At 34.2% G+C, this 22,485-nt stretch overlaps 2 protein-coding genes across 6 annotated transcripts; one reads left to right on the top strand and one right to left on the bottom strand.

Annotated features, from left to right (window-relative positions):
* Positions 1-973: 973 nt before the first annotated feature.
* On the bottom strand, positions 974-9,354 carry boka (BCL2 family apoptosis regulator BOK a). Its single transcript, XM_026263846.1, has 5 exons — positions 9,194-9,354; positions 8,745-9,081; positions 7,110-7,238; positions 4,716-4,879; positions 974-1,974 (listed from the first exon to the last, which is right to left on the bottom strand). The coding sequence occupies exons 2-5, from the start codon at positions 8,965-8,967 to the stop codon at positions 1,849-1,851; spliced, it is 642 nt and encodes a 213-aa protein (XP_026119631.1). The 5' UTR covers positions 8,968-9,081; positions 9,194-9,354; the 3' UTR covers positions 974-1,848.
* Positions 9,355-13,607: 4,253 nt separating this feature from the next.
* On the top strand, positions 13,608-21,408 carry stk25a (serine/threonine kinase 25a). 5 transcript variants are annotated; one of them, XM_026263807.1, is made up of 12 exons: positions 13,608-13,940; positions 15,671-15,901; positions 16,895-16,951; positions 17,096-17,204; positions 17,289-17,446; positions 17,630-17,815; positions 18,887-19,032; positions 19,124-19,232; positions 20,480-20,551; positions 20,645-20,781; positions 20,866-20,892; positions 20,985-21,402. In XM_026263807.1, exons 1-12 carry the CDS (start codon positions 13,911-13,913, stop codon positions 21,022-21,024), a joined length of 1,302 nt encoding a protein of 433 aa, XP_026119592.1. In that variant the 5' UTR covers positions 13,608-13,910; the 3' UTR covers positions 21,025-21,402. The 5 variants fall into 5 exon arrangements, with proteins under 5 accessions (XP_026119592.1, XP_026119614.1, XP_026119603.1 ...); XM_026263791.1 differs by lacking the exon at positions 13,608-13,940 and adding an exon at positions 15,382-15,535 and having other exon boundaries at positions 20,985-21,408; XM_026263829.1 differs by lacking the exon at positions 20,866-20,892 and having other exon boundaries at positions 20,961-21,402.
* Positions 21,409-22,485: the final 1,077 nt, after the last annotated feature.

Genomic DNA, 22,485 nt, shown 5'->3' with positions numbered 1-22,485 from the left:
TCTACAAAGTAATAGACGAATTTGTGATCCTCTTTTTGGATTGTACTACTTAATAACACATTGAAGGTAATAATTCTTCTTGGGAAGTTTAGCTGAAGTAAAATAAAGCTGAAGTAGTGTCTATTACGCCCTCCTTTAGGTTTGTATTTTTTTTACTTAAAATATTTGATGGCTCGCTGAATTTTATGTTCATTGAAATTATATATATATATATATATATATATATATATATATATATATATATATATATATATATATATACACACAGACAGTAAAATAACATGATAAACATTTATAATTAAAAAGGTGGATTAAATACATTACATATTCATTCTAATAAAAACATATCACGTGATAGATTTTTTTTTATAAATCAAGAATAATTTCAAGTATTCAATCGCTTAATTTTAATTCCTATTCTCACCACAACAGTCGTTGCGCTTTATCTTATTAGATAACTTTAGTTTAAAACAGTAGGTACCTGTAGTTCCATTTAAAACCACTAGATGTCAATGAGTTATCGCAAATGGAAAGAATCACGCAGAAAGTTAAATTCTAAATAGATAATTAAGTTGACAGTTATTTAGCCATATAAGAAAATATGCTTGATCATATTCGGAAATATTTGTTCTAACATTTATCTTAATGAACGCAGATTATCACACTCTTTCGCAATACAATGCTTTGTTTAAAGGCCTCTCATTTCTGTTGTTCTCAAAGTCCGAGTTTCTTTGCTTGGTTCAGGGTAAATGAAACCACATGATAAGAGTGATCACCATAGTAACAATATCTCTAACTATGCTATCTGATCTGAACTGCATCCTCCCACTTGTTTTCCACCAATTACACTAATGTCTTACACTAATGTTGTGTAGAGTTATCAGCATGGAGTCTTTATTACTATGTTAATGGGTTTTCCAACCTGGAGTAAAGCAGAGTAAATACATTTTTTGAAAAAAAAAAAAAAAAAGTATATAATTATATATTTTTATTTAGCATACATTCAGTGTAGCATACACAACAAGGTGTAGTTTTCAACATAATAATAATTTTTATAAACTGAACTATACAAGAAAAAAAAAAATGAAACAAAATGACAAAACACCAAGTTTTAAGTTATACTGATGGCTCCATGATATCTTACAGTTATTTAACGTGGTACTAACAACGCTAAATATAAGATCTGGGGAAAATATTACACAAGGAAAAAAAAAATAGAAAATACATAGAAGAGACAGACAACACTATAAAAGAAAAAAAAAACTAACTGACAGGTTCCGACCTGTATGGCATGAACTGAAATGCTAGATCCATTTTTCATTATTAGTTGACCAAAATCTATTTGTTTTCTCTCTCCGACAGTCATTTGCATACAGTAGTTTGTTGTTTTTCCTTGGGAAATACAAGAATATAATCCTGATATTGATCTCCATTTCACACGGACCTGTTTTCTCATGAACTCCAGACAGTGAAAAATGTCATAATATTCAGAGAAACTTTCTGATTAGTCAACGTTGGTCTAGGCCAAGTACATGAACACTGTATTTCACACACAAATACAAAGGTCACAATAGCTTTCTCTCAGCTGTGTCCCGCCGGCCATGGTATTTTGCATATCAACATTAGGTTCAATGAAATTGGTAACAGCAAGGAATGCCTAGAGTGCAAGAGGCCAGGTTTAACACATAAGATAACGGTTCATCTTGAAGACTATCCTTTAAAGGAAAAGTGCAAACTTTGTGCAAGTGTAAACACATCAAGAGCAGTGAAAGGCTTAAGCAGTGACTAAAAACCCCTTCTGCCAGTTTTGGAAGAGTCCAGCTGTCCATCACTTGATTGTGCTGCTCTTTATTTTTCTCTCAGCAAGTAGAAGACCACAGCCTTGAGATAGTGACCGCAGGCACAGGCAGCTGCCACCAGCCAATGAGACTGAAAACTGGGATCTGTATTGACTACACACTTTGTGATGTCCGCCTGTAAGAGAACATAGAAAATATTGAAATATCATAATCAACATACTCAATTGTGCTGAAAAAAAAAAAAACTATTCAATTTCTTCTTTTTTCTAAATTAATCTGGCAACAACAAAAGGAAAAAGGACCTGCAGTTTGCACTGAAGTGTGTATCTTTTAGGCCAAAGCCAACATTCGGTAGTCTTAACATCATACATTTCAGCATGCAGCATTACCAGGTTTGCCAAATGTTATAAAAGTTCCAAATTAGCTACACATTCAGATGATTAAAGTTCAGTTTGTTTGGAATTGAATGGATTTGGCAAACTTTTTCAGTTAAGAAAAAGAAGCACAAAAATAAATAATATAGTATTAAGCTTACCAAGGCTGCATTTATTTATTTATTTCTGAAATGAAAACGCTGATTTTTTTTCCCAGCAGCTTTTATTTCATTTATCAGTGTCTTATGGTCATTTAAAAATATGCTGATATAATGCTGAAGAAAACATTTTGTATGATTATTAATGTTGAAAACTGTTTTGCTGCTTAATCGTTTCGAGAAAACAATCCTTCTTTTTTTCAGTTCATAAGAAATATACATTTTTGTGATGTTTTACATGTCTTTAATGTCACTTTCGATCAAATTTTTGCATTTTTGTTAAAGTAGAAAAAAAAAGAAAAAAAAAGATGTGGCCAAACAGAAGCTAGCTGCACAATGATGATAATTTTTAAAGCATGGCTATAATTTAAGATGTGAAAAAGAAATGCAAATCAAGAGGCAACTTTACTGAAGGCAATGCGAGATGGGAACATCGCTTAATTAGGAACTGCAATTAAAAAAACAAAATAGACTTGGTGGTGTTTTTGTGTATCTGTGTGTGAATAAGCCCTTTATTTAGCTCCCAGGGCAATCCCACAGAGCAAAACACGCAGAATGGCACGTAGACACGACTACCCACATACTCACATCAACAACAAATACCATCTACCAGTCTGGCTTTAAACTCCACAGACTTTCGTTTAGTGCTCCTGATGATAAATCCTGTTTTCAGGTTGAGTTCAGTCTGTGGGTGGGTGTGCCCTGCCCATACTGGACTAAAACCAGTTGCAAGATCAGGACACTCCCAAGAGGAAAACACCTTGAAAAATGTTGAGAATGATTTCGCCTGAAGCATCCATTACAACTTTTTTTTTCCTTCATGCTCTGCCTCCACCAATCATTCGAAAGGTGATCCTTTATAGGTTCTGAATGTGTTCTTTGTGTTCTCACTTCTAAGTGACAGAACATCAAACTTGTGGACCTAGATAATCGTACCTAGATAACTGTGTTCTAATTAACTTTGACATACTTCTAAGAATTATTTCTTCTATTACTCATTTTTCAAAATCATTAATTACATTAAGAATTTTTATTAAAATTCTGTAAAAATCTGTTTTTAAGAGAAGACTAAAATATACAGTAAAAACAAAGCAATAATATTGTGAAATTATATTACATTAACAAGAGTTTATTACATAAACAACTGCTTGAAATTATGTAGTTAATTCCTGTGATTGCAAAGTTGTATTTTTGTGTCACATTTTAAATAATTCTATTTAAAATGATCTGGTGCTCAGTAAACATTTCTTATTGCCATCGATGTTTTGCTGTGAAAACTGTGAAAGCTTCTATTGGTAGTGTAATTAAGCAGTAACTGGTCAATGTTGATGATAAGAACCATTTTTAATAATTAAGAACCAATAACAATTTTAAATAATTTAGCATCAAACCATCAAGTCTGAATGATTTCTGAAGGATCATGTGGCATTGAAGACTGGAATAATGGCTGCTGAAAATAAAGCTTTGCCATCACAGGAGTAAATTACATAAAAAAAAATATACATATATATATTTTAAAACAGCGTTATTTAAATTGTAATAATGTTTCACAATATCACTGTAATTTTAAACAAATAACTGTAGCCTTGACAAGAAAGAACAACAGACATCTTAAATAATAATAATAATAATAATAATAATAATAATTCCAGTATTCCAAACTTCTAAAAGTTATTATATGGCATTTTAATATAATATATTAATTTGTTTTCCACAGAAATGTTTTCATATGCCCCAAAACTATTGATTGATTGATCTCAAAAAGCTATAATCTACAAAGTCACAAAGCAGGTGTAGAAAGTTTGCTGTATATGGGTATATTGTATACAGCTTGTGATGACTCTGGTGCAGTGCCATGTTGAATCTGCCTGAACAGAGACTAATGACGTCTAATGAGCACAGACATCGCAGACAGCCACACATTCCAGCACAGTTCCTCATTCAATAGCTGAACTGTGCTGTCTCTCTGAGAGAATGATCAGATTCCCACCCATAAACCGTGTGAACACTGCACGTTCTGTCTAAATACAGGAGAAAGCTGGAAAGGCAGAAGTCTGTGTTCTTTCTGGGCCTTAGCTCAGATCTATAAATACACGGCACAATGGTACTTTCAGTTAAACAAAAAAAAAAAAAAAAAAAAGGTGTCACCCAAAAATGCAGATTCTCTCATTATTTGGTCAGCCTCATATTATAGCTCTGAACGGGCCTCAAATGTAGTTACACAAATGAGTCTGATAAACATAAGCCACATGACGGAAATTGACTGCTAATTGCTCTAACTGACCAATCAGAATCAAGTATCATGTATGTTTGAGCCAGGAGCATGATAAAAGCATACTTTTTTTGTTAATGAATTGTACTGAATTAATGGATTTATTGCTTACCCAGCCTCCTCTCCTCTTTAACCATGACACAAGGCTTTTGCGAACAAACTCGCCCATGCAGTCGACAATGGTGTGCACCATCGCTGGATGCCCAAGCCGAACACAGTCCACAGCCAGAGCTCCAGCCACAGCATACAGAGACACGATCTTCCCCCATGTTACACCTGTGGAGAGACAGATGTAATCCAACTGACATTCATTCAGAACACATTTAAAATGCTGCATTGCAAGATCATGTACTGTTAAATCTCTCATGTTGCCTGTTTTGTTTGACACAGGCAAAGAGGTAAAGTGTACTAATAACTAATGCATATCAAGCATAATCAAATCATTGATTTCCACTGACAGTATATACTGTAGAAAATGTGTGTGTGCTGGTGGAACGGTGTATGAAAATCATAACAAGGTGAGTCATGAAAATTCCTGATAATCCCTCCCTATTTCTTACAGAACATTATTATTGTTATATAACTGCCAGGCAGGCCATCTGCTGGTGTGTCAGCCAGAAAGACACAAGAAACATTTAATTTCTTTTAGCAGAACAAATTCATGTTTGACTTGTGACGGCAATCTCAACATACAGTATATGTGATTCAATGTGACTATATTATTTTGAGTGTATTTAATAGCGTAATGACTTCAATAGCAGTTGAAAAGGTACAAATGCTTTGCTTTCCCTCCATCATAAATGCATTAGAGTCATGGGTCTGAATTGAATGAAAATGCTTTCTGTGCTATCATGTTTTGATTAACAAGTGGGCATTATGATTTATTAGAGTTAATGTGATAAATGGACTCCTGGATACACTAGTCTAACTTTTAAACTTGGAATGAAACAAAAAGTAATAAAGCTGCAAACTCCCGTCTGGGAACATCAAATGGCCAGACATAAACATCAACCCAGGAACCTAATCTGAGACTAGCAAAGACAGGAAACACAAAGGCAAAAGGAAACCATACTGAGGCATATGAGAGATAAAAGTTGGTTTGTAGTTCAAGATAAAAAGAAACATTCCCTCCCTGTGTCTCTCGTCAGGGACGTCAAGTTATACAATTCAGAGGGAATATTTGATACTTTACAGCGAACTGTTTCAAATCAAATGAAGACATTTATTAAATGAATGTAAATAATTTTGTAAAATGCTTTAATGGTTTAATAGCATCCTCTTGACAGAATCAGCTATTAAATTTAAGTAGATTAAGTTTTAGTGCACCAATGCATTAGAAAACACAATTTCTTACATTGCTAAGCCACCAAGTAAAAAAAGGAATCATTTGGATTTCTTTTCAAAATGCTATGCAAAACATCTTTTTATGCATAAAACTGCACCATTATTTATTTTAAATGATCTTAGAAATAGTCACAGTAAACCTAAACAGAAATTATCACTGAATTAACTCATTTAAAAAGCGAAAGTGAATATACATATATATTTTATATAGCATTTTTAATATGTAAAATATATTAAATATATATACACAATATATAATAGTGTGCATAGTGTGAAAACATAATATTTATTTCTATAATAAATAAATACAAAATAACTAGCCTACACGGATTTATGAAAAAGTGCAGAGTCATATGAAAAATGCTCACTTAGCTGCACTGCTTTAGGACAGGTATGTGTGCAGACAGGAGGTACAAGGGTGTCACCGGGTCCAGCAAGGAATCTTTATTGTAGCCTAGGCTACTGCCTTGACTGACATGAGCAATTATGCTTTAATTTTTAACAAAGAATGTTTTCCTGGACACCTGAGGTGAACATGTTGCAGCACATCTTAAGAGCTGCTCAGGTTGAAAAAAAGACCACGATTGACTGAACTCTAAATCTTGGAGGGCAAATAAGGGTTTGAAGTTATGAACGAAACAGAATCCCAAGGGCTTGTACTAAATATAAGCGATGTACAGTGTGCAGCAAAGGGAATGAGAACTTCCATGGTGCACAGACACTGTTTACTTTCAAGAAAATCCATATTTTATGGTGCTGAGAGAATCCTCTGGTCAAGCGCAGCACCGTTTCTCTGTATATATAATGTCAGAATGGATTCATTGTTATCCTCTCTCAAAGAAGTGTTTAAGTCACTAAAAGGGATAGATAGTTCAGCTCAGCTATGAGTTCCGGACCTCGGTATTTTTCTGAGGTGTACTTTTTGAAATAATTGCCTAATAGCATTAAATCATCCTTCTTGCTGCAGAGGATATTGCACAGCAGCAAGATTAAACTGAGCTGCCTCAGCTGTTTGTCAAGGAGACACTCGTCACCGCTCGACAATGTCAGAACATATTTGAGATAACCAATCAAATCAAAGTAGGCGGGCTTTATGTTCACAGAAACGGCATAGTGCGAATTTCAACGTGATGCTTCAATTCAGGGCAAAGCATTGACCAACCTGTAGAGAAGATTTCTGCAGCAACGGCCAAAAAGGCATCAGAGACTATACTCTCAGATGCAATTGTGATGTTGAGCTGTCTTGCTACGTTGCGGTACACATTGGGTCGCAGGTACTCCAGCTCATCACCTAGGAGACAGAGAGATAAATGTGTTTTTATTTTCCCTTGGCTCAAAAGATCGGTTTTCTCATCACAGAAAGAACCTGTCAAGAGCCGTATTGAATAAAACCACTAATTCAGAGAAGCTTGACACAATGACAGTGCATAATTACTGCATAATTATTAGCATTGTTTGTATCTTTTCATCATTCTTTCATTTAAAACAAAAATTATATTTCTGCCATTATATTGCAATGTCTTGATGATGAAATTGTCTGTTAAAGGAATAGTTCATCCAAAATGAAGATTTGCAGAAAATTACATTACTTGCTCAACAATGGAGTGAATGGGTGCCGTCAGAATTAGAGTACAAACAGCTGATAAAAACATCACAATCCAAAAGTAATCCACACGACCATCAATTCCATCAATTAACGTCTTTTGAAGTAAAAAACTGTTAGTTTTTTTAAGAAACAAATCATTTATGCATCTTAATTTTAAACCAAGTGATGTAATATGTTAAAATCTGTTCCAATGAACAGAAACAAACTCATCTACATCTCAAATGACCTGAGGGTGTAAATATGCCTAAGTTTTCATTTTTGGCTGAATCATTGGTCTTTATGTCAGTGATTCAGGCGGGTGAGGTGTCTATGCAGGAGCTGCGTGTCTCTCAGGACAACACAGGGTTAACCTGGTTAAATGTGGGTGGGAAACCCTCAATCACTCTTGTGATAATGATCTGTATGTTTGCATGCTTTGTCCATAAAAAGCAGCTCCCCCCAGTTACACAGTGGTCTCAAATTCAACATTTTTTTAGAATTTTCCCGTTTAGGAGAAAACGAGTTCTTACAGATGAAAGTCACTCAGATGACCATCACGTGGTATCTGTTTAGCCAACTTGTAGTGTGTCTGATCAACAGATGATGTGGGTTTAAACATCATTAATAGTCATTAAATCCATTCTTGTGAAAGGGTTCAGAACGTTCAACAGCATGAAAAGAAGAAAGAAAGGAAGTAATATGGAAGATATAGCTCAACATGGTACAAAAGGCAAAGTACTTTAGAGTGGGTGAGACACAGCCGAACCTTGCAAGAGTGTTGTAAAACTTTACGCAATCATATGGTTTGGCTTTGAGGAAGCTGAGATACATGTGTTTATTTTCACTTCTGAAAGGTCACAGGACATTCACGGATGCCTCATTTTTGCATTTATTTTGGTATGATGAACCAGGCAAGCACAGCTCACAGAAAGAATGAAAATTGACAGGAAGTTCTGAAGTTCTTAAAACAGATCCATAATATAACCTCAGTATATCAACCCACAATTCAGACAGATACAGTAGATAAGTATAGGCTACAGTATGTCTGATCTTGTATTTTCCTGCTACTATATATATATATATATATATATATATATATATATATATATATATATATATATATATATATATATATATATATATATATATAACCATTGCAATCCCCAATTATTAACCATAAATGTACACATGTGAAACCGTCAGATGTCTTACCCAACCACAGAAGAACTGACGACACCTCAGCCAGTGTTCCTCCGGATCCATGCTCTGGTTTAGACCATCCGATCCCAGCCTGATGGAGTCTGGAGTGAATGTAGTCCCTGCACAAGACTTTAGACTGAGACACGAGCTCCTTGTCCGTGGGAGAGCGATCAAACGCCTCCATGACTTCAGCCGCAAACACAGAGGAGCGGCGCAACATCTCCATGCCCTTCATGAGTGGAGGAGATCAGTTACAGTCAGATGACAACTTCCACCTTTATCGCCGTGTATGGAAGTGTTTCTTCTCCACCCTATTCTGTTTCCAAAGTCTGATGGCGCTTTAAACGATCTGCATAAAGAAAAAGAAAACTCGCGTGTTTTTACTAGAAAAGACTCGCTCTCACCTTCTGTTGGAATGAACGTGAACCCGATTAAACAGCGGAGAATCAGTGATCAGATACCTTTGCTGTTGCACGAAAGTCATTTAAATCTTCAGAAAGTCTCGAATATCGACATGTTTAATGACTCTCTCTGTAGATTTGTAAGGTGCAGGCTGCGAGCTGAAACTGCTGTCAGGAAGCAGTGCTGTCTGTCTTTATTCTGTCTGGATGGGCTGCACACATGAAGTCTCCTTCTATGGAAAAGCTCTCCGTTAAGGCGGAGATAAGCTCTGTTATGGCTTTGATAGTCCGCCCTTCTAGAAGAGCTAGTATTAAGAAGATTTGAATAATCAAAGAACAAACGTAGAAAACAAACATCTATCTATCTATCTATCTATCTATCTATCTATCTATCTATCTATCTATCTATCTATCTATCTATCTATCTATCTATCTATCTATCTATCTATCTATCTATCTATCTATCTATGGAGTTTGGTAACTGATTACATATAATCTGGATTATCAGATTCCAAAAAGTTAAAATAGCCTACTTGTAATCAGACTACAGCAGGGCCAGAGTGGGGCTCATTTTCAGACCTGGAGTATATCTTAGACCGACCAGCTTTAGTTTATAACTGACTATTAAAATCCTGTAATTAAAAGTAGTTGTTAAGTATATAAATCTGCAATAGTGCACTGTTCTCTACCGCTTTGTAATTCATTGTATTTTCTAGAGCTTTTGTTTTGATGCATCTTCAGTAATGGAAAATAAGGGACAATTTTTTATAAACATTTTTTTTAAAGGAACTAAAGCAACCGAACAAAGGACACTCAAAATATTTACTGTACCATAATGCATGCCTGAATGCTGTTAAAAATTTCTAAGAATAGTTTTTTAATGCAAATGTTTTGCCTAACCCATTTATGTACAGTTATTTAAAAAATAATTTTAAATGTCAAACAAAAATGTCACCGGTCTGAGCAAATTGTACCCTACCATTAGAATGTGATCGCACAAGCAGTAATTTAGGAGGTGAAAATACTGTGAAATTACATACAAATAACAAGAAATCTGAAAGCATAATGGAATGTCTATGAAAGGTCAGTCAATAAAGCATATTTTAGACAGGCACTTAAATTTTTTTACTGAAATTTTATTGCAACCAGCCTATAAATGACAATGCATATTTTAATGAAAGAAAACTTCGAGAGTGTGGGCTGTTTCTGCTACTACAATTTTTACTTCAATAATGATGTCCAAGTTTAAGAATACACTAAAAGTATATTTGTATTTATTTTTAAATGTGCCCCTTGTTTTATCTCACTCTCTCTCTCTCTCTTTCTCTATTTAAAAGCATTATCTTACAATAGTGAAAGATGTCTGGGCCTGGACTACAGTAACTTTTTTATTGATCTGATTTAATATTATTTAATAGCAACAACAAATTCATAATTTATTGATTCTACCCAATTCCTCTTTTGTTATCTTTTAAATTTTCCTTTCTAAAAAAAAGTCCTTATACAGGCCAATGCACTCAAAGTCTTCCAGTTTTGTGAACATTCACAAAAAGGCCAGTCATTAAGTGGCTAGACAGCATTTGACCACTGGATTTACAAAACTCATTGAGGTTTAAGAAGTGTTTCAACATTGCATCAACTACTGATTTGAATCATCACTAAAAATGTCCAATCTTTAAAAGGCTTTTTGTTGTTCAAACATGTTAAAATGCACATATTAGGCTAATGTTATGTCTTATTTAAATGCAAATAATGCAGGCATTCCTAAACTTTTTTCATTTCATGTTGTTAATTATAACAAATGAAAGGTCACGTTCCTCCAGTTCCACCCACCATCTTTGATAGAGTTGTTTTGCAAGTCTTGACTGCTTTTGCTCGAAGCGTGTCAGTTAGAATTCATTAGAGCCACCCACTTATGCGAAACAACGGCTTTCCCAAAGAAACAAATGAAACCATGATTTGTTTTGACATGTCGGGTAAATCCTTGTAAGCAGGAACATGCAAAACATATCAAGTTTCCAATGCTGAATAACTGATTCAGTGATGGAGTATAATAAAAAGGCTTATTCAAGCACAATACAGTGAACTTCCTTAAATACAGAGACAGAAAAGAACAAAAAGTACATCAAGATCAACCAGGCAGTTCTGTTCAACACAGGAACAGTTGAAAGCTGAAGTGTATCTCAGTGGCACACAATGATACAGTTCCTTTTTTCTGACCACATTTGAGGCTTCCTCTGTATCCTAATTTAAAAACTAAAATATAATATCTGATACTATGGCCTATTAAAAATAGCTTGAGACCGTTTGTCTTGTTAAAACACAACTGAATACAGACAGATGGAGCCCAGTGTGTTGGCTACTGCTGATATAGTTTACGTTTCATTCATTTCCAGGGAATAATGAGACAACTTAGAAACTAGTGATCTTCAGTAAGTTGTAACACCACACCTCTGAGGAATAATGCTTAAGTTTTCTGCAGAAACTCTACATGCCTCTGCATGCCCATCACATGACTTCTCATCGGTTTCACTCCTTCTCCATATCTGGATTTTTATAATCAAAATAGAGATACAGGATCAGAGATAAAAATAAAAACTTTTCAGTTTACAAATCAACTATTACTTTGAAGCCTGAAATAAATGTAAATAAATACATTTCTCCTGGCTTTGGACAATATTTTTACACAACACTGCTCCCTACAGGTAGAAGAAGAAACTACACAATAACAACAAAATCATTTCCTTAGTACACTATTTTTAAAAGAACATCCTTAACCAACTATGATTTGCAAATATGAGACATCGTTAAACAGAAAATAAACTGAAAATACATTAACAGGAAAACAGACATAGAATCATAAAAATAAAAATAAAAGATTCTATCAATGTAATCTTGATGTGGATTAAAGCAGAAATTTGGCCTTTACCAGTTTTGAAAGAAAAATTATACTAAAATAATGATTTAGAAATAAATATATAACCACAAGGACCACATAAGGCTTCATGTTAGAAAAGGTGCCCTTAGAAAACCATTTAAATGACCTTGATTCCAACAAGAAACTTTATTAAGGCAAAACAAAGCATGAAGGACATGTAAATTGAAATTCTGATTTAAAGGTCTATGGATGTGATGTCTAGCCTACAAAGGCATTTTGTCAAAGTAGCGGTTTATTATGAACATTAAAAGAAAAACAAGTGTGAAATGTGATATGAAGCTATTATACAAAATCTAAAACAAAAAGAAAAATGTTTAAGACGACATGAACTGACACTACACATGACATATTGGAATGCAAACTGTCCTTAAATAGAAAAGAATATTTGACAGAATATCTAACCAACTGTTTGTTACCACTACTAACACAATTCAAACAGACCGAGGGATCATCATTTTTGTATAGAAACCTGCCAGTTCAAACTGACTATCAAAGCAAGGCAGGTAATGACTGAACATAAAATTAACTGAAAACAGAGAGAGAGAGAAAAAAAACACTCATTGATCTTATGCCATTATATCCCTTACATTTTCCCCTTAGGTTACATTTTACTCATGGCAGAATTTCTATAGAGAGGGGAAAAAATAGACTAGCTGCATGAAATGTTTTTTTTATTATTATTATTTTTTTTTTAAGGACTTAAAAACACTGTGACATAAACCCCAGAGTGAAAGTGACCTGCACTTTGCACATATATTGCACAAGAAATCTATCTATACACAATAACAGGAAGCTGAAAATAACTCAAATGCCATCACAATATAGATCAGTGGTGGAGACACGTTTTTAATTAAAATATTCATATTAAATCAAAGATGAATTCACTTTTAATGCACCTTATTTCGAAATTTACAGACATACTGGCTCTTACATGTCCTATAGTTATTATTATTTTATAATATAGTTATTATTATTTATTCCCGTTTATATGAAAATTCATATACAGAGTAAATCCTTTTTTTCACTCAACACATAAAAAATTAAATTTGAAAAGTTGTCAGGATTTTGAAATACCTAGTTGTTTTTATACATAATTGTATACTTTTATTAGGTTGTGGGCTTAAATGTATATTAAGGCATTCTTTTGCAGACACAAAAAATGTCAGTATATATATAATTATTATTTTTTATATATTTTTTGCCATTTCCCATTCATTTCATATGGTCAGTCATTTTTGACCGAAGACCATGAGAGAGTCTATTTTTTACGAGCATTTAGCTTTTTCGAGTCACGCCCTCAATCAATTTTTTTGTGTTCACATACCAATGGCCGTAAAGTCACCAAGTTTCGTACCTTTTAATATCATATCTGAGTGGTTTATTTTGGAAATATCGTTTATTTTCTCATCCAATTTTGAGTATAGCAGATGCCTCCCTCGCCTCCTCGGGGAAAACGCCCCTGCGTCATATTCCCCAGCTCGACGGGGTGGTGAGTGAAAAACTACGGTTCCCAGCAGTCTTTGGGCAACGCACGCGCTTAACACAATTCCTCTCTTTTAGAGTAGCGGGGTTTCATTAGCCTGAGGGAGGGAGTCTACTGTGCTGAGCATAAACCGTAAACATCCATATCAAAAACTGCGTGTCTGCTCTTGATGTATGGACAGGATTACATATTAAAATCATTTTAAACAATAGAGCTGGTCAGCCTGATGCACTGGAATGATTTAGAGAAGCGTGGATTGGGAACAAGCTGTTCCTTTAGTGGGTGACTGACCAAGAAGAGAGAAAGAGGAAAAATCAGAGAAGAACCCCCGAACTGGAGGTAGATAAAATCTGGACATGGCACACCTTCAGAACATTAGGAACCAGGTAATCCAGAGAGATGAAGATGACTCATGCATGCCTTTCATTCTGACACATAAGAGTTACTTACTGTCCTTGTTGGAGGATGACTGAACTTAACATTAGCTACAGTGTCTTTGTACTACAGTAAGCTTTTGTAATTATTAATTCTACTAAATATAGGCTGTAATATAATGAGTACACGTAGTTACACTGAAAAAAATAAATGTTGTGGGATTTACATAACTTTTACCCCGAAATTGCTTGTAAATTGTACAAACAATTACAAAGAAAAGACAAGTTACACATTAAACGTGAAATATCACAGTATTTTCTTGTAAAACACACTCCGATAATCTTTGTTTTACAGCTTGGAAAATGTATTTTTACAGTGTAGTTTATGTAAATATATTGTACAATTATGTAAAGTGTGACATTTAAATAATGTGAACTAAAGTGTAGGCAGTTTACATGATGTTCCTCTTAGGACGAAGAAATAAAATGGTAAATTAAGAAAACACTTCTCTTTCTTTAATAGTGTTTAGAATAGATCACAACTCGGGGTGCACCAAAATAGAAATTTTTGGCAGTATTATAACTGACACCGTAATGGTTGAAAGCTGATATGATGGCCGCTATGATTTATGATTTATGAAAAGTAGCCTATTCAAACTACAGCTCCAGTGTACAATTCTGATTTTGAAACAGACAGTAGGCTATCCCCTAAAGAAGGCAACTTTATAGCTTTATAGCTGGTCCTACTGAGAAACGTCACAATTTAGGCTAGAATTTGCAACCCTTTTACCCACTCACACAAATCTTTTCTAATGTCTTATTTTGGACATTTCTTAAACATTTATTGCTAGAGCTTTGCAAAATATTCTGTTAGTAACAGGGTTGCAAAAATGGCAAATCCCAAGGAAATGTTGATGGTCAATTAACATTAATTTGGATTATGCCATCTCTGATTTCAACTGTGATATCGTATCGAGTCTCTTCACATCACATTTTTTTGACATCGTCAAAATAGAGAAAAACCTAGTGTAAAGCCGTAATATTAAATATGAGATGGTGTTGTTATTCTGTAGCGGACCAGGTGATGATGGACTTCATCTGTTTATGTTATGTTGGCCATGCGCACGTTTGGTAGGTCAGTGTGATAATTGTAGTGCATCATGTTTTGATGAGGGTTGAACATCAGAGTAGCACACCCACCGATCACACAGGTGTAGCCGGCAGAATAATTAACTCGGCTTTCTGAGAATTGTTAAAAAGACCTTGCTGATCTCATTTTATGGAGCCTCCAATGGGTGGTACTACCAAGAATAGTAAAGGTTTGTTTTGATTGCCCAGTGCTTTAGAAAAGTGTAATAAAAGTGTGATTAATGCGGAAATCCGATGTCCAGCTGATACCTAGGAGGAGGTCTTATCTCCTGAACTTTGAGTCTTGTCGTCAAAAGAGCGTGTTGTTGTTTTGATAAAACAGAGCAAGGAAGCGGATGCTCTGCTAGTGGATACACGGCAGAAAAATGAAAAAACTGCTTAAAAAACTACATGGGATTTCTAACAATTCACTTTACAGATTCTCATCTTCTCCGGACCTTCAGTGGAGTGATGATTGGGTAGATCTTCCTGCATTTGTTGCTTGAATAATAGGACAACGTATAAAGTTCATTACGCGTGTAAAGAAAACACAGTGTTGGATCTGGTCATAAATAGCTGGTAAGAATTTTCAAATCTTTTTTGTTTTTCTTTAGAATTCACGATTGAATCCTGAGGAATACTTCACTAAATTGGAACGAATTGGTAAAGGCTCTTTTGGAGAGGTGTACAAGGGCATAAACAACCGCACAAAAGAGGTGGTGGCCATTAAGATTATTGACTTGGAGGAAGCAGAGGATGAGATTGAAGACATCCAGCAGGAGATCACGGTCCTCAGCCAGTGTGACAGCCCTTATGTCACCAAATACTACGGCTCCTATCTGACGGTTTGTGCAGAGCTCTTATTAGATTACATGATTATTCTGTAGTTTACAAGGAATAGTTTAATTGAATGAAAACTCATGACTTCCTGGTAACACTTTACAATGACATGAGTTTAGATTATGTGCTATGTATCATTAACTAAATAAGCAATACTTTAAGAGGGAAAAAATTTTTTTCTACATAAATACGTTTTGTAGCAGTCATATCAATTTGACATGTTTTAGGAATAAGAATGAATTAACATTCATGTTCATTGTTGGTTCATGGTACTTTATTATAAAGGGTCACTGACTTTGTTCTATGAAACACAAAATGAAGAATTTTTCAAACTTTCAGCCGTTTTTTCCCATACAGAAATAGTAGACAGTGACCATAGCTGCTATGGTTAACTGAAACCAATAAATAAAACTATATATATATATATATAATTTTTTTTAATGAAAAGCTTGACAACTAAGAAAAAAACTATAAATGGAATAAGTTCACATTAAAGTATTAAAGCTATTAAAATGGATATATGAAAATTATATAGAAAAAAAAAAAACACTAACACTCAAAGCCTTCATGTATAATGCATTATAAAGGTATTCATAAATTATATTGTAATGCATTATATAAATATTTACAATTATATTTAGATTTGTTTGTCATGTTTTAGTGCATTAAACTTTCTAAAGGTGTGAAAATGAATAGATTCCATTTAGTCAAGATATCATGCAACACATTACAAGGCAGAATTAATGCATTAAAACTACTTTTATAACGCATAAAGGCTTTAAGTAAAGTGTTATCAAATTTTGATCATAAAAACTTAACGCACAAAACTAATTTTATATTCAAATGAGAACTGAAAACAAAAGCTCATTCAAAATTGTAACAAATACTATAAAAGTATATAAATAATACAAAAATTCAGAAGTTGTATTAATAGTTAAAAAAAAATCAGTTGAATTTATTGTTGAACTTTATTTTATGTGGTTTCTTGTGTTTTTCAGGGCTCTAAGCTATGGATAATCATGGAATATTTGGGAGGTGGATCGGCTCTGGACCTGGTGAGTTGGTCTTTTCATTCAATTTCTGGGTTCTTTAAAGTGAGGAATAACTTCGGAAAATTACTTCAGGGAAAAACTCTGGGAAATGTCAAGGGCACAGGAAATGTCACTGTATTTAACATTCTCCAATGTGTTTGAGCACAGCTAAGGCCGGGACCTTTGGAAGAAGCATACATCGCCACCATTATCCGAGAAATACTGAAAGGACTCGACTACCTCCACTCCGAGAGGAAGATTCATAGAGATATCAAAGGTTAGTCTGCAAAACTTACCTCGGTTTAGTTCCTTTTAGTTCTGTGAAGTGTCCCTACATTAATAACCCTGCTTTTTTCTACAGCGGCCAATGTGTTACTCTCCGAACATGGAGAAGTCAAGCTGGCGGACTTTGGAGTGGCTGGCCAGTTAACAGACACACAGATTAAGAGAAACACATTTGTAGGAACTCCATTTTGGATGGCACCAGAGGTTATCAAACAGTCTGCATATGACTTCAAGGTACAAGTACTTGTCATTTAGCTTACAGGTATCATGTTCAAGTTCTCCACATCAACATCTGTTCACTAGTCAAGACTGCTGCTGTTGTGTGAGGAAAATAAGCTCAATTAAATATTCAGAGACAGACAGATGGCACAAGCACTGACCCCCATTTTTTGCCCTTTTTTCTTCCCGGTGTCTTAGGCTGACATCTGGTCATTGGGTATCACAGCCATCGAGCTGGCTAAAGGAGAGCCACCCAACTCCGAACTTCACCCCATGAGAGTCTTGTTCCTCATCCCTAAAAATAACCCACCCACGCTGGAAGGGTCCTACAGCAAAGCCTTTAAGGACTTTGTTGAAACTTGTCTCAATAAAGATCCACGATTTGTTAGTACCTCTTTTTTTTTTTTTTACTTTATTAAAAAAAGAAAAGAATTGTGATATATTATTACAATTTAAAATAATTGTTTTTAAATTTATTATACTTTAAATTATCATTTATTTCTGTGATGCAAAGCTGAATTTTTAGGATCATTATCACATGATCCTTTAGAAATTATTCTAATATGATGATTCATTATCAAAGTTTGAAACCGTTCTGCTGCTTAATATTTTTTCAGAACATGTGATACTTTTTTAGATGAATAAAAAGTAAAAAAAAAAGCTATGTTTTTAAAATATAAATATTTTGTAATAACAATATACACTACTGGTCAGTAATTTGGAGTCAGTAATTTGTTTTCTTTCTTTTTTTTAAATAAAAGCAATACTTTTATTCAGCAAGGATGTGTTAAATTTATAAAAAGTGAGAGTAAAGAAAATATATTATTAGAATATATATTATTAGAATTTTTTTTATTTTGAATAAATGCATTTCTTTTTAACCTTTTATTCATCAAATATATTAGACAGCAGAACTGTTTCCAACACTCATAATAAATCAGAATATTAGAATGATTTCTAATTGATCATGTGATAGACTGGATGTTACATGTGACTCTGAAGGTTGGAGTAATGATGCTGAAAATTCAGCTTTGCGTCACAGGAATATATATATTTTTTTTTTAAATATATTCATTTTCAAATAGAAAACTATTATTTTAAGTTGTTTTTCACAATATTACTGTTTTTTTCTGTATTTTTGATCAAATAAATGCAGGCTTGAAGAGCAGAAGAAACTTCTTTCAAAAACATTAAAAATAGTAATGTTTCCAAACTTTTGGTCTGTACTGTATATATAAAGGCCCAAATGGTATAGAATTTCAGTTTCTGCCATTTTCATCAGTTAATGCCATGTAAAGTATCATATAGATATTTTAAATATTCATAGAATAGAACTTTCATACCTGTAATTCTATTAAAACTCTGCCAGTGATGTCATTAGCTTTTAGATTAGGCTAATTAAACTTTAAAACATGAGGCTTTTAATTTTTATGATATGCTGTTTGCATCCACCAGAGACCGACAGCCAAAGAGCTTCTGAAACACAAGTTCATCACCCGTTACACCAAGAAAACCTCATACCTGGCAGAGCTCATTGATCGATACCGCCGCTGGAAATCAGAGGGCCACGGGGACGAATCAAGCTCTGATGACTCTGACATGTATGTGTGTGCTTTCCATTCCTAGATGAGCGATCAGCAAACCTGTGAAGATTCCGTCCAGCATGTTTACTCTGTGTGTGTTTTCACTCAGGGATGGGGAGGGAGATGACAGGGACCAGTGTCCTGTGTGGACTTTCCCCACTGTGCGGCCCACTTCCATGAACAAGTTACAAAGAGGTTTCAGTCATTTAGACAATAAGGTAAACATGATCTAAAATCAGCAAAGTCAACACAAAATCTGTACTATATAGAGGGCATAAAGGGTGGTTAAACAGACTTTGTAGTGCCACAGAGGCAGCATATGTCTACACTGAATTTTAGTTGATGTAAATTAAAGTTGCATCAGAGCTGCCTTTGATAAATGGGACAGATCTGGCAATGTTTAATCTGATTTTATACTGTATTACATATTTCAGTGCCTCCTTAAAAAATGCTGTCAAAGTAAACATTTTATGCAAAGAGAGTAAGTGTAATAGATTTAATTTTAAATATTTTCTAGTTCTAAATCATGCACAGTCTTGTATATATAGTTGAGCCATATTGTGTGATCACATGACCTGCTCAATACTGGTGTTATAAATCGCAACAGTGCCTGTAGTTTTTTTCAGCCGTCTTGGTTCAAGAACAGTTTTCCAATAGTGAATAAAAAAAGTCTTTGAGACTTACAAGCTATGAACCAAACCAGCCAGCTACAAGAAAAAAAATCATAACATTATAAACTTTCATTTGAAGCAGACAATATTAGAAAATTGGACAAAACAAACCGAGGTACAAGACTATACTGAACAGTTTTAATGAGGGAAAAAATGCTAAAATCCCATGAAGTATCACAAATGACAACTGAATTAAAATAATTTAAAAAACATGCATGCATGCCTACCTATATATATATATATATATATATATATATATATATATATATATATATATATATATATATATATATATATATATATATATATATATATATATAGGCTAGTATAAGTTATTGTTGAAAATCAGTTTCCCTATGGAGAAAATTGATGCGACTCTATAGTCAACACAACTGATGTGACACTATAGTCAATTAAAATATTTAGCCCTAGCACTGAGCCTTGTGGTATACCATACCAAACTTGTGATCCATATGATGTTTCTTCGTTTACTGCTACAAATTGATAACTGTCAGATAAGTATGATTTTAAAAATAGCAATACAGTTCCATTAATCCCATCATAATTGAGCCTACCCAAGAGAATGTCAATAGTATCAAAGGCAGCACAGATCACCTGTAATACAAATGTTATATTTAATAAGATCAGTTTCTTTTCTGATTTGACTGACAATTCATCTGTAGTATAACATAAATACAGATCAAATTTAGACACACACATTTAAATGTACATTTAAAAAAGATATGTAAAAAAAAAAAGATACAGCTGAAATTATTATTTTTTATATATAACAGACATCAGATGTTATGAAGAGGCAGCCAAAGTCACCATCTCTAAAAACAGTCATCACACCCATCTTCAGAGAGGTAAAGAATTCAAAAACTTACATTTATGGAAGTGAGCTTAGGCCTCCTGCTTTAACGTCAAGTCTGAACACGTGGATTATGTTCTGTATGCAGCTGAAGGAGAAGCGGCGTGTTAGCAGGAGCGCTGTATGTGCCCTGGAAGAACTGGAAAACGCTTTCAGCCTCGCAGAGGAGTCCAGCCCTGGAATCTCTGACCGTTTACTCAATAACATTACAGAGAGAGTGTGCAGGTAAACACATTTAATATACAGTCTCACCTGTGTGTCTGTACACACAGTATCTAATTGAATTTTGTCATTTTCTGATTATGCCAGGTTTTCAGGTCATGCTGATTCAATACTGTAAGATACTGTGCTGCGCTGTGGCACTTGCATGCAGTACTAAATCTTCCGCATGAGTGAACTCTGAGACTTCCTTTGTCTCAACCCTGCAGGTTTACACTCAACGGAAACAGCATGCCTTCAAAACGATGAGGTCCGTCTGACTGCTGGTCAGCTCTGTCCGATGGAAAGACATGCCCACATCCTGCTCCTTCAGCTGAACACCAATCAGTCATTCCATTCTAGCTTGTATTAGGAGATGTTTTTACAGTTTACTTTATAGAATTTTGAAATGTCTAAATGAAATGTAAAATATGAAATGACAAACCAGGTTTGTATGTATTCCATTAAATGTCATTAAGTACATTGAAATGTAAATAAACTAGTGTAAAAAAAAAAAAAAAAAGGGTTTATTTCTTACGTTTGCATTTAGGACATAAATTACAAGGTGAAATGTAGGAAAAGGCTTAAAGGGATTGCCAGAAAATCATTTTCCCGCCCCCATGTCATTCCAAACCCAGAAGACTTTCATTCAGCTTCAAACACAAATCTGAGAGAATTCTGTACCTTCATTAAAAAAACATTAAAGAATTGTAAAAGTAATCCTTTTTTTATTGTTTGTTTTGTAATATAAACAGATTTAACTTTATTCACATATAAATATTGATCAGTGCACATACACATACATGTTCTCCATGTATGAACGTTGATCAACACTTTATATTTGACCCTGGACCACAAAACCGGCCATAAGGGTCAATTTCTCAAAACTGAGATTTATATCATCTGAAAGCTGAATAATTAATATTTCCATTGATGTATGGTTTGTTAGGATAGGACAGTATTTGACCGAGATACTATTTGAAAATCTGGAATCTGAGGGTGCAAAAAATATATAAATATTGAGAAAATTGCAGTTGAATTTGTCCAAATGAAGCTCTTACCAATGTATATTACCATATTTTCGGACAATAAGTCGCACCTGAGTATAAGTCGCATTTCTTTATAACCAAGCACCAAGAGAAAACATTACCGTCTCCAGCCACGAGAGGGCGCTCTATGTCTTCAGTGTAGACTACAGGAGCACTGAGCGGCATAGAGCGCCCTCTCACAGCTGGAGACGGTAATGTTTCTCTTGGTTCATTCCTCTTGATTCATTTCTCTCAGTTCATGTCAAATTAATTTTAATAAATAAGTCGCACCTGGCTATGAGTCGCAGGACCAGCCAAACTATGAAAAAAAGTGTGACTTATAGTCCTTATAGTCCGGAAAACACGGGTAGTAATCAAAATTAAGTTTTGATATATTTACGGTAAGAAATGTACAAAAAAATCTTGTTGGAACATGATCTTTACTTTATATCCTAATGATTTTTGGCATGAAAGAAAAATCTATAATTTTGACCCATACAGTTTTTTTTTTTTTTTTTTTTGGCTATTGCGTAAAAATATACCCCAGCAACTTGAGACAGGTTTTTGTGGTCCAGGGTCACATGTGAATAAAAGCCTGAATTAAATCTTACATATTAGTTTATATTATGCAAACGATTTTTGTTCATTTAAACAGGACTTGAATTAAACTGCTCAATTCATATAGATTACCTTTACAAAGTTT

This window comes from Carassius auratus, chromosome 6, assembly GCF_003368295.1.
Source record: "Carassius auratus strain Wakin chromosome 6, ASM336829v1, whole genome shotgun sequence".
NCBI classification, from domain to species: domain Eukaryota; kingdom Metazoa; phylum Chordata; class Actinopteri; order Cypriniformes; family Cyprinidae; genus Carassius; species Carassius auratus.
This window is presented reverse-complemented; position numbering and strand designations above follow the sequence as displayed.